The sequence below is a fragment of the Odocoileus virginianus genome, chromosome 6, assembly GCF_023699985.2.
Source record: "Odocoileus virginianus isolate 20LAN1187 ecotype Illinois chromosome 6, Ovbor_1.2, whole genome shotgun sequence".
In the NCBI taxonomy this organism is placed as follows: Eukaryota; Metazoa; Chordata; class Mammalia; order Artiodactyla; family Cervidae; genus Odocoileus; species Odocoileus virginianus.
The window spans coordinates 7,474,225-7,487,175 of NC_069679.1; the positions used below are offsets into that span (position 1 = coordinate 7,474,225).

The window sequence follows — 12,951 nt, forward strand, 5'->3', positions numbered from 1 at the left end:
AGTGCTGTTAGCAGTTACAAAGTAAAATCGTACTAGATAAGACAGGAGCATCACTACAGAAACCTGTAAGACCCAATGGATCCAATTACCTTTCATTTCTTTTAACTTTGAAAACAGTCTTTCAAAGTTCTCCAAATCTCCTCCGCCTGTAGTAAGACTGGCAAGTTCTTGAATGTCCAGGTCTAACATGGGATCTGCAATAAGGATTTGCCACACAGTATTTATGTATGTGCTAAATACCCAGAATCCTACAGCAATGAGTCTGGCTTGGACGCAAGTCACCACTGAACGAGGGCCCAGCACGGGCCAGCTATACAGCTCCTGGTGCTGTATCCTGCCTGGCTGCTAGCCAGCCCTCACAAATGAACAGGGACTCGTTTATCTTTGACATAACTGCAATGGGGCAAAGAATTCTGTTTCTACCTTTCCTGAGAAAACTAGAGTACAAAGAGAAGTGATCTTACTCTGGGTCACAGCTAGTAAGTGTGACCTTGGGGTCAGATTGATGCATGTGTGCATGCTCGGTCCTGACTCTTTGCGATCTGCAGCCTGCCAGGCTCCTCTGTCCATGGGATTTTCCAGGCAAGAATACTAGAAATGGGTTGCCATTTCCTCTTCCAGGGGATCTTTCCAACCCAAGGATCAAACCCGCATCTCCTGCAGTTCCTGCACTGGCAGGCAGATTCTTTACTGGTGAGCCACCTGGGAAGCCAGGATTCAGACTTACGTGTTTCCAATTTCTAAAGCCCACACCCTGTACTAAGATATGCAGATTCAATAAATGCCTGAAATTTATACCATACTTTACTGGACAACAACTATTTTCACATCTGTTACTGACAACCATATAAGGTGGTTAGGACAGATACCACGGTCCACAATTTACACATGAAGCAACCTGGGTTTAAAAATGAAATCTTCTAAAATTAGAGCTATTCAAAGGCAGAGCCCATCTAAATTCCTATTTTCTTACCACAAATCCTTTACTATTTCTGCACCAGCATGTGGTTTCTTTATCAAACGTTGTTTTTAGTCAGAATTTTCACTCAGCCTCCACTCCAGGCTGGCCACTTGTAGGATGTCTTCCCTGACCATCCCAACTCACACGTCTCCTTCCTTAAGATTCATCCCACAATTGGTGTTTACAGAGCTGTCTTGGCACTGACACACACTACTCTGTATTATCACGTCTGTCCACCACTACTATAATATTTACCACAGTAAGAGAGAAAGACAGCCTTGTCTCCCTCCACTGCTGAGTGCTTTAACTGACACAACTCCATTTCATTTTTGCAACAGCATTGTGAGGAAAGATTTCTTACCCTTACGTTACAGAAGGGGAAACTAAGGCCCTACCGAAACTAAGGAAAGCTAAATAACTTACTCAAGGTCATGTCACTACTAGTGGCAGAGTCAGGAGTCATACCCAGCTGCCCAGGACGCCCAGTCCGTGACTTTACCCATTACATTACAAGGCCTGCCTCTGCACTGTTTAGACTCTAGGCTCCTTGAAGACAAGGATAACATGACTCTTGGCATCTACTATAATACTATACAGATTATCTGATGTTAAAAATACTTCTGGTTAATAAATCTGTTTTCGTTCAATGGGTGTGTTGTGGTGGCAGTTGCTATACAGGGCTAGAGACAAAAAAAATTGTGATTTACCTGTATACATGTTATTTGAACTATGGATATGGTAGAATCACTTCATGCTGAAATACAGGTTTGGAAGAGGAGCTTAGATGAACACTGAGGAATGGAGATATTTAAAGGCTGGGTAAGGGAGAGTACTCTTCCAAACGAAGAGAAGGAATCATCAGAGAGGTAGGAAGAAGACCAGGAGAGGTGCTGGTTGAATGAAGAGAAGCTAATGCTTCAGAAAGGGACTGATTCATAACACCAAATGCTGCCTCGACCTCTTAGGTCAAGATGGGGACAGGAGGACATCAGTTAGATCGAGCAGCACAGAAGTTGTTGGTGAGCTGTTTTAGCGGAAAATGGGAACAAGAGCTCGATGAGAATGAGCTGGGGAATGGAAATAAGTGAAGAGAGGAGGAAGATGTGGGGGAGGGAAAGTGTTTTACTTTCGCTGGTTTGGTTTTGCCTTTTTTAAAGAAATCTGAAATAATTTTACTCTTATAAAAAAAGTTGCAAAAATAGTATAGAGCATTCCAATACGCCGTTCCCCCACCCCCCCCTTACTGGTAACATCTTACGTAACTATGTACAAGTATAAACATCAAGAAGTTAATAGTGGAACAGTGCTACTAACCACATACTTCACTCAACCTTCATCAGTTTTTCCACTAGTATCTTTTTTCTGTTTCAGGATTCGCTGCAGGGCTCTACACAGCACTAAGCCGTCAGACCCGCTTAGCTTAGTCTTCTCCCGTTCGTGATCGTTCCTGAGTCTTTGTCGTTCATGGTTTTGACACTTCTGCAGAGTACTGGCCAGTTATTTTGTGTAATGCCCCTTAATTTGGGTTTGTCTGATGTTTTCTTACAACTGAGGTTATGGACCTTTGGCGGGAACACCACAGACGTGAGTACCCTTTCAGTGCATCATATTGAGAGGAGACGTAAATATGTCATTACTGGTGACGTAACCTTCACCCCTTAAAGGGGTACTTGCCAGGTTTTTCCAGTATACGGTTACTATTCTCCCTTTGGAAAAGATATTTTTTGACTATGGAAATGTTGTATTTCTTCTCAAATGTTCATCTACTAATTTCACCATCTATCAGTGGATCTTGCCTGCAATGACTATTACTGTAAAGTGTGGCTAACGGTGATTTTCTATTTCCCTCATAATGTCTACATTTATCAACTGTAATTCTTCTAGGAGGAGTAGCAGCCCTTTCTTTTCCAGGTATGTATTTATTCAATTATTTATTTAAATTAGTATGGATTCATGGGTATACATTTTATTTTATAGATTACAGCCTAATACTAATGTTAATTTTTGTTGCTTGTCAAAATCTTCCAGCGTTAGCCATTGGAAATGCTTTCAGGTTGGTTCCTGTGACCTTTCAACATGCCCTCATCCTTTTTTGAGCATTTCCTTACTTTCTGGCTTCCCACATAGCTCAGTTAGTAAAGAATCCGCCTGCAATGCAGGAGATCTCGGTTCAATTCCTGGGTCGGGAAGATTTGTTGGAGAAGGGATAGGCTAACCACTCCAGAATTCTAGGGCTTCTCCTGTGGCTCAGCTGGTAAAGAATCTGCCTGCAATGTGGGAGACTTAGGTTCGATCCTTGGGTTGGGAAGATCCCCTGGAGAAGGGAAAGGCTACCTACTCCAGTATTCTGGCCTGGAGAATTCCATGGACTATATAGTCCATGGGGTTGCAAAGAGTTGGACACGACTGAGTGACTTTCACTTTACTTTCTGGCACCATGAGATGCTTCAGGTTCACCCTTCATTCTTCCTGCCCCAGCCCTGAATCACACACTTCTCCAAGTAGCCCTGGTATCTTTTCTTGGAGAATGGTATTTAGAAACCAAGATCTAAGTGCTAAGTGTCTCCACCACTATTAGAGTATTATTGCTTCTAGACCCTCCTAGTGGACAGAGCTAGGAAATATATGTGTGTATGTGTGTGTGTGCACTTACACATGCACGCCTGCGTGTGTGCCAAGTCACTGCAGTCGTGTCTGACACTTTGTAACCTTATGGACTGTAGTCAGCCAGGCTCCTCTGTCCTTGGGATTTCCCAGGCAAGAATACTGGAGTGGGCTGCCGTTCCCTTCTCCAGGGGATCTTCCTGACCCAGGGATAGAACTCGGATCTCTTATGTCTCCTGCATTGGCAAGCAGGTTCTTTCCCACTGCCGCCACCTGGGAAGACCACACATCCATACACGTTTTCTGTATTTATTTCTCCACTGCTCAAACTATATTTTAACAAACCAAGAGTTCATACTGATACCTTCAATTCTAGTTCAGTACCAAAGGATTCAACCCAGCCTTCACCTTTCCTTATTTGTAACTTCTTTCTCTGACAGTGAGAAACCTAGCTCTCTTTCTCTATGCTATATTTTCTTATTTTTTCAACCATAATATATGTAAACTATATTTATCTTCAGAATTGTAAACCCATATCCCTGTAAGAATCATATTTATTAAGTAGAGTGTAGGATTTCTGTTCAGTTCTTTTAGTTTCTGGCTTATGGCATCCAGTTAGGATACCATTTCCCCGAGTTCTTTAGGTTAGTTCTTATCTTCCCATCTTCTTCTGTGTGGTCAATGGTTTGTTCTCATGGCAGGGACTTTAGTAGGTCTCAAAGCTAATATAAAGGGTTCAACTGAGAGGACAAGATTGAATAAACTGGAGAGAAATTAAGTTATACACAATTTTTTCTTCTTAATATGTTTCTATAACCAATTAGTTTTCTGTATGGATTAGTTTATGAACAGAAAAAAAATTTTTTAAGACTTATTATTGCACATGGGCCCTCCGTGGCATTAAAAGTAGTAGTGATGTGAGTAGTTTCCCAACAAAAGAACATTTACAGTTATTGTCAACTAAGCACCCTGGCTTTCTAGCTTTTTGGACAAACTGCTTTTCAGTTTCAGCTCCAAGACTTTCTTGTTCGATGCCCTTGCACAAGTTATTAAACTGCTCTGGGCTGCACCTTCATCTTTGAAAAATAACTTCTCTGCCAAACTTCATTACCAAATGAGAATGTGGACATAAAAGAACTTTAAAAGGATATGAGAGGGCTTATAAAACTACATTATTCTTGTTACCAATTCTGACTGCTGTAAAATACCATGAAAAATGGTGGAATATGGAGATATAAAGCTGTTCACTACCTGGTTCTACCTACTTTACGATAATCTCAATCAGATTCTGCTGAGAGAATCGGTGGTGCCCGCAGATTTGCACTGCAATGTATTTACTCTCCCTGCTTTTTCTGACAGCCGTCCACAAGGCCCACATTCATCTGGGGGTCACTGCTGACGTCCCTGGACTTCCATGGTGGCTCAGTGGCAAAGGATCCATTATAGGTGACAAAGGTTCGATCACGAGGTACGGAAGATCCCCTGGAGAAGGAAATGGCAACCCACTCCAATACTCTTACCTGGGAAATCCCATGGAGCCTGGAGGGTTACAGTCCATGGGGTTGCAAGAGAGTCGGACACGACCTAGCAGCTGAACAGTATCAATGGTGGACGTCCTTCCCTCATCCTCGTCTAAAGGCAGTCTCCCTCTGGATGATGTGTGCCCCATGCACCGGCTTGGCAAGCTCCACAGCGCTCTCACTTGGCAGCCGCTCGGCACTCACCCACAACGCTATCGACCTGCACGTCTGCCGTGTCAGAAGCGGCCCCTCGATGGTCCGAGAGGGACTCGGTCCTCGCTGCTGCCGGCTCACAGGGCTGTGGAGAGACAGACACACAAGAGCCACAGTCTAACTGGAGGCTGCTTCCGCGCTACCTCCAAAAAGGCACACAGTCCACGCAATGCTCAGCTTTAGAGGCAGGAAGAGGAGCTAGACACAAGGAGGGACGGAAGAAGGATCAAGGCCACATTATGTGAAAAAGGGCCAAGGATTCACTAATCTGGGGGTGTTTTTCCTCAAGGATACACAAGTGCTATGATTTTGCTTTTGACTATTAAAAACATATTGCTTGTTTTGTTTCAAATCATGTTTTACTCAAAACCTGAAAATGTACACAATCCTACCACAAAACAGCCCAGAGACGGAAGAAGAAGGTCCTGGGAAGACAATGTGGCACTGCATAATGTGCTCATGATTCCAGCATGCCGACCAAGGCGGACACGGACCAGAGTCCTTGAGGACAGAGGCCTGAAGTCAGCCTATTAAGCTCGTTAAGGACAAGGACCTGCCTCAGATCATAGAGTACATAAGAAGTACTTAAAAGAACCATGACTTTTGTTTTATATTTGAAGATCTGGGGGGCAACTTCAGCCTCAAGGAAATTCTAGCATGTTTTTAAAAGCACTCAAGCAAAAACACATGGAATAGCCCAAATTGTAAACATCTTGAAAGGGCTTACTGCTTTAATACCAATCTAGCCTGCTCTTAACAGGCAGCAGGCTCCTTGTATCTATTCTGGATATTCTCTACCACTTCTTAATTGGAAAGGAAAAAATGGTGAATGGTGTAGAGATTCATAATGACGAGTAGAAATAAAAGCCAAAGCAGAGAAAAGATCCAGGAAAAATCTTTACCTCTGAGTGGCAGGTCTCTGCTGATCCAATGCTATGGTTTGCTCCAGTCAATGAGCTGAGAAGGTTAAGGCCTTGGTTCCTCTCTGAACAGAAAAAATACAATCAGTGAAATGTTTTATTTACATGTAAAGCTGTTAAAATGACTGTGATGATGAAATAACAGCTATTTCCTTGTTATGAAAGTTTTAGCTATAAAAAATAGTTACTATTAATTACAAAATCCTCTAAATTCTGAATAACTTTGAAATCAGAGTATTAGTCCAGATCAAATATTTGGCAGGGCCGTTATAACGAAAGGCTGCTCAGTAGTTCTGCTTGCAAAGATTAACAGCACTGATATTTTAATGGCTACTATGAACTAATATTTCAGTGTCTAAACAATTAAAAAACATTAAAAAGAATCAATGTCAAGGCATCATTACCAGATGAAAATGAACATTCATGCTTTCTTGAAATTAAGTTCTGTTTAATTCAGTTAAGGTTCCCAATACTTTCAGTATTTATATTTATTAGGTAGTGTTAGTCACTCAGTGGTGTCTGACTCTTTGCGACCCCATGGACTGTAGCCCACCAGGCTCCTCTGTCCATGGGATTCTCCAGGCAAGAATACTGGAGAGGATAGCCATTCTCTTCTCCAGGGGATCTTCCCGACCCAGAGATCAAACCAGCATCTCCTCCTGCATTGGCAGGCGTGTTCTTTATCACTGAGCCATCAGGGAAGCCCAGGAAAATCCTCAGAATCAGGAAAACTGGAGGGAAAGCCAAACAACAATAAACAGCCCCCAAAACAAAAACCCACTGCTCGAGAGTGGATGTGAAACCCCTAATTTAATAAGAGTCCAGCAGCACAGAAGTCACAGAACTGCTCTCTCAAAAAGATGATTTCCTCCTCCTCCACTTTCTTCCCTGTGGCTTCCCTGGCTCCATCCTCAGCTCTCTTCAAACAACCTATGAACTTTCAAGGCCTTCTCCCCTACTGGGTGAAACCTGTCCTAAGTCACACAGAGCACCACAGAAAGATAAGCACTTGCAGCTACTCGTCCCCCTTTTCACTTGGGGAGGTCTGCCTTGGAAACTGGGTTAAGCCTGACTGGGGCACGTGGAGTCTAGACCTGCAGCTTTTTCCAGGCTGACCTCTTAGCACGTGGGCAGGCACCTACCAATACCCAAGTCAGCACCTATGCTTTAAGGCGACAAAGGCACCAGGCAGTACCAAGAGCCTGCTGCCTTCCCTGCTCCACAACAAAAGGTGCACATGTACTCCTGGAACTCCCCTCGCCCCTCAGCCACCTGCCCACGTGGTGAGGAATTCTCCAGGCCTGATGCCTGGGTACTCCCCCTCCAAGGACCAGACACGAAGGTTTCATCAAGGCAGGCCACGGCGGCTCAGAGGCTGAGAAAAGCAGATCCATGTGATGTCCCACACTGATGGTTTCACACAGCCTGGGGGTGTTTGTTCAAACATCAACATAATTCTTTTTTGTGGCCAATGTGGTATAGACTCTAAAGCAGCTGAAAGTAGTTATGCACCACTCAGGGATTTTACATGTCATGAGGATACATGAGAATTCTTAAAAAATACTTCAGGCTCTTTGCACAAAAGACATTATCTGAGTAACAGAGTACTGATGTAAGAGAGCCTTCACTTCCATTACTGGAAATCACTTGGACTTTGGGTAATTTTCAAATCAGTGCACAATTTTCTCCACATCCCAATTCCATGGCTTATGTTTTTCCTTTGTTGGGCATTACCTAAACTTGGCAGGCCAGACTGCAATCCGTGAAGAATGATATACTACAATGTCAGTTTAGACGTGCTATTTAGACCCAAACGCTCTATTTAAAATCCCTCATTCTTTATAGTGGCTGCCTCCAAGGAAGGGATCTGGGATGGACAGGAGAGCAAGGGAGTTGGCCTCATCACTGCAAACCGTAAACCTTTGTGTACCTTTTGACTTTTGTTCCATATTCATGTGTTTGCCTATTTAAAGATAAAACTTTTAATGATTAAATGCTATGTGTGTTTAACCACCACCACAACAAAAAAAACCCTGACTGTCCCATTCTAATAATGAATAAAATTATGAAGAGAGTAAAAATAGGTGGGAAGAAGACAGGGCTAGTGGTCAAATAGGCTTGACCTACAAGTGTGACTTTGGACAAGTCAATCTTTCTGTGTCTCAATTTTCTGATCTGTTTAAAAAAAAAAAGAGCGTTGCTAGAATGGTTGTCAAGGCCCTTTCTGCTCTAGAGGTTTGTGATTTGATGAAGTCAAGTGGCATTCTTCAGCTTCTCTTGACAGTCAACTCTGAATTAGGTATTTTAAGTTACTTCATAGAAAAATAAGAACCAAAAATTCCAAAATCCTTTTAAGATCTATAGATGATCATGAATTTATAATCAGGTTTCAGGCTAATAAAAGCTGGAAGAACTCTGGCTCAGTATTTTCTTATAAACAATAGAGAATTTGGCCAACTAACATGAGTTCACTATGTTCTATTGCTTGTATTTTAAGCAAGTTAGAGACAAATTTTCACAATTATAAAAGCACGTTAATGTTACTCAAAAAACCTGGATGTTTTAAACACCCATGGTTTTAAACAAACTTTCCATTTTTCCCCAAGTTCAATGTTTAGCAAAACTCTACCCATGTGCACCCACTGTAAAACTACTGTTCTAACAGGCAAGAATCACCTAAATCTTGTCTTGTTTGCCAGATTTTTCTCCCCAGGATTCGGGGCATGGAAATGTCATCCCTGTTAAGAATTTATATTCTTTTAGCTGATAGCTGTTGAAACTGGCTTTAGCATCTCTGGTTTTACTGATGCCACAAAATACCAGACTAAGAAGGAATAAATCTGTCTACTCAACTGATTCTTCTGGAACTTCAGAGCTACAGAAATGGGAAGTTGTTAAGTGATGTAAATTAAATTCTTCTAGAAGGAATAGTAAGTATATTAAACTCTGGTCCTAAAAACACTAATTCAGTACTGGTCATCTGCATAGAATTCCTCAAGGAAATGTCAGAAACAAAACCATAGCATCTAGAATAAAGATTAGAAATGGAAAATTCAAGCCTTGTGGAAATATATGAAATTATTTGGATATCTCTTTATAAATCTAAAGGCACACTGTTATTTATCTTCTACAAATTTTTTAAAATTATTTATTTTTAATTTAAGGATAACTGCTTTACAGTATTGCGTTGGTTTCTGTCAAATATCAACATGAATCGAGGTTTTATCTTTTTTTTCTAACAGAGTAAACTATAACTCAAAGAGATTAGGTAACTTCTTCTAAGTCACACAACTAGAACCTTAATGTGAAATTCAGAACTCTCTGATTCTAATTAATTCCAATTTTAGGGCTTCCCTGGTGGCTCAGTGGAAGGGACAGTTCGATCCCTGATCCATGAAGATCCCACATGCAGGGGAAGACTAAGCCACAACTACAACTACCACAACTACTGAGCCTGTGCTCTGGAGCCCGGGGGGTGGCAACTACTGAGCCCAGGCACCCCACCTAGTGAAAGCCTGTATGCCCTACACCCATTGCTCCGCAGCAAGAGAAGCCACTGCAGTGAGAAGCCCATGCACTGCAACTAGAGAGGAGGCCCTGCTTGCTGCAACTAAAGAAAAGCCCACACAGCAACGAAGGTCCAGCACAGCCAAACATAAATAAATAAAACTATTTTTAAAAATCTCCATCCCATTTAATTTCCATTAAGGCCAAAGGTATCACATAAAGAGCAAAGAAGCATTAAATGCTTACTATACAAATACTAAATATGACACTACAAATATTGAATATGATGACACAAACTTGGATCAAGTGCAAAAAGATTTCCTTTTATTCACATATAGTTCTCTTTTTTGTCTGTAATCCTTTATTATATCCCTGGTTTAGGCTGATTTCAACTGAAATAAGATGAACAGCTGAGAAATGAATAATTAATTACACGCCGCTTCAGTGCCTCTCACTAACTTATCCTAGCCCAGCCCCCTTAACTCCTGGAGGCACTGGTCGCATAAAACCAGTGACAGACAGGTGGTTAGCCCCAGTGTCCCTTCACTGTGCCTTCAGGATATGCAGACAAGGGTTTCTCAAATTCACCACTTGCGACATTTGAGTGTGTATGGGGGCGTCCTGTACATCCCCACCTATACTAACAAATACCTGTGGCGCTGCCAAATGTCCCTAGGGTGGGGGCAAAACTACCTTGAATTAAGAACCACTGATATAAATCTAATTAGGACAGGAAATTTGGGCCTAAAATGCTCAGGTTTTAAGTAATTTCTTGCAAGGACTTTTCAATGGAAAAGTAATAAAAGCACTCAGGAGTCAATCTTTATATCCTGTCAGCATTACAAACATCCTCTCCCTACAATGGGAAACTTCTCTGAATGATTTCAGCTCCTCCATGCCATCTGCCTTGTAGTCCTCACTGTGGTAGCAAAAACACCTATCTTGAGTCTATCTGCTGTCAGAAACTCCTTGCAGACAGAGACAGGAGTTCAGGGTTCTTCCACCTTGCACAGCCCACAGCACAGTGCTAAGCCTACAAGGGGGGATGCTGAGATATCCGCTGACAGCCTGACATGCTGTTAGACAGAGGCTGCAAGCATGACAGAAGGTTTTATACTTCAAATTTATATGTATTGCTCACAATATTTGAATTTCCATGACTACGCCCCCAAAATGTCTTAGATGATACGTTATATATTTTCTGTGTTCATATTTTAGCTTTTATTCCTTTATGTCTTTGGCTGTATCACATAGCATGTGGGATCTTAGTTGCTTGACCAGGGATCAAACCTGCACCTCCTGCATTGGAAGCACAGTCTTAACCACTGGACCACCAGGGAAATCCCCAGCTTTTATTTCTTTAAAGCACCAATTATTTGGCATCATCTCATCATACAAAGTTCAAGTTTTCTTGTATTTTAAGTATTCTTTACATCCCCTTTCTCTCCCCACAAAATGTTTTCTTTTCTACCCATGTGATAAGATGATCAAATTTACCATAACTAAGATACCTCAACTTATACACAGAAGATGCATATATTTTTAAATAATATTTTTAAAACATACCATACTATTTGCATAAAAACTGTTATGCAAATACAGTACTCCATCCAAAATGATTTCACTAGTATTAGGAAAGTAAGTGTATACTTTTATCTCACATTCCACTTCCGTTTTGACAAATGGAACTGACATGTTCTTAAAATCACAGAAGAATCAGAACTGACTTATTCTCTTTTTCTAAACTACTGCTTGAAAAGGGTAATATTATAAAGTATATTATTAAAGACAGCACATCTTTAGAAAAATAGGCTTAAGCACTAAATCTCGCTCCATCACCAGCTTTGAATTCAGAAAAGTCAATCTCTGACACCTGTGACACATGCTCACAAGTGAAGAACTGTCTCTCCCAATACCTGACATGTAATAAGCGTGACCAGAAAAAAACCACACTATATTTTTTTTGCCTTTTTTCCTGACTGTAAATATGTTCTTTGTAGAAAATTTGTAAAATAGAGAAAAGCATAGGGAAGAAAACTAAATAATCAAAGATGCCAGTTAACTCAGCATATGCCCTTCTATTCTTTTTTTCCTGTGCATGCATACACACAAATTCTTAATAAACTGAATTAAATATCAGAATGTTTTTTTCCAAAGATGTAAAGGAAAGCTTTATACTAATTCCAAAAGTGGTTCTACTATGAGTCCCTTCTCCGGAGCCTAAAGCACACTCTTGAAAATCCTCAAAGGAATGTTTAGAATCAAGTTTAAAAAAAAAAAATTCAGAACCAGTGTGGGGATTAATGAGAGCAAATGAAACAAACAAAAAGATGATTTTTCTTATGTGGCTCATAACCATCTCTAAAAATAATTCCAAAGAATGACTACAAAAATGTTTTGCAAGGGGGTCATAGAAGGAAGCCTGCAGTGCCTTCGTGGTGACTAATTTGAAGAGATTTCCCACCATTTATTTGCCTAAGGACAATTTTGGGGGTGATTTTTTAAGAACAAAATCTCATTATTTTACTCATACATTTACTGCCTTCTATCTTCTCTAATTTGTCGCAATTCTTCCTTCCCCTTTTGCTCTTACAACACAATCTCCTCCACCAAATTATGCATTCTACCTAAAAAATCAATGTATTAATACATCACATTTTATTTTTGACCACAACATTCACAGTGAGAGTACTGACAGATTATTCAAATAATTTTTTTCAGTTCCACAATATTAGGTGCTGGAATAAAAAAAAGAGGAACAACTCATTCTGTCTCAAGGAACTCAGTTCCACAGAACATTATGTTGATGTAATTCTACTCTATCCTAGAGGTTAGGAAAGTGGAGTCCAGCAACATGATGCCATTTTCCCAAAATCACCCAGGCAGAGACAGACCCCATTAGAATCCTCTTCATTAACCATTCTTCCATTCACTAATTTGATGTTATTTTGTTTTCTGTAACATTAAATTCAATTTTTAATCATCATTTTTTTCAACTATTAGAAAAAAGTTATATTAAAGGTACTAGCCATCTGCTTTCTCAGGAGAGTAACCCAGGTATCAGGCAGCCAGAGAAACCTTATGTTTTGGTGCTCAATTACTGACACTGCTCTGTACATCAGTTGCAAAGGATGCCTTAAAAATGGACTGGGATTTCTGCCATGGTATCTAACAAATACATTCTAGCAAGTACATTCTGGAGCAAGTACATTCCGGAGAACATACA

The 12,951-nt window shown here is 40.8% G+C and overlaps 1 protein-coding gene across 3 annotated transcripts in view; it reads right to left on the reverse strand.

Moving 5' to 3' along the window:
• The window catches only part of AAGAB (alpha and gamma adaptin binding protein), a 74,204-nt gene that overhangs the window by 2,778 nt on the left and 58,475 nt on the right, over positions 1-12,951 (reverse strand). For all 3 annotated transcript variants that reach the window (XM_070468699.1, XM_070468698.1, XM_020910717.2), the window contains 3 exons: positions 6,201-6,283; positions 5,290-5,383; positions 90-194 (listed from right to left, as the gene is read on the reverse strand). In XM_070468699.1, coding sequence (XP_070324800.1) covers positions 90-194; positions 5,290-5,383; positions 6,201-6,283 — 282 coding nt within the window. The remainder of the gene's footprint in view (positions 1-89; positions 195-5,289; positions 5,384-6,200; positions 6,284-12,951) is intronic.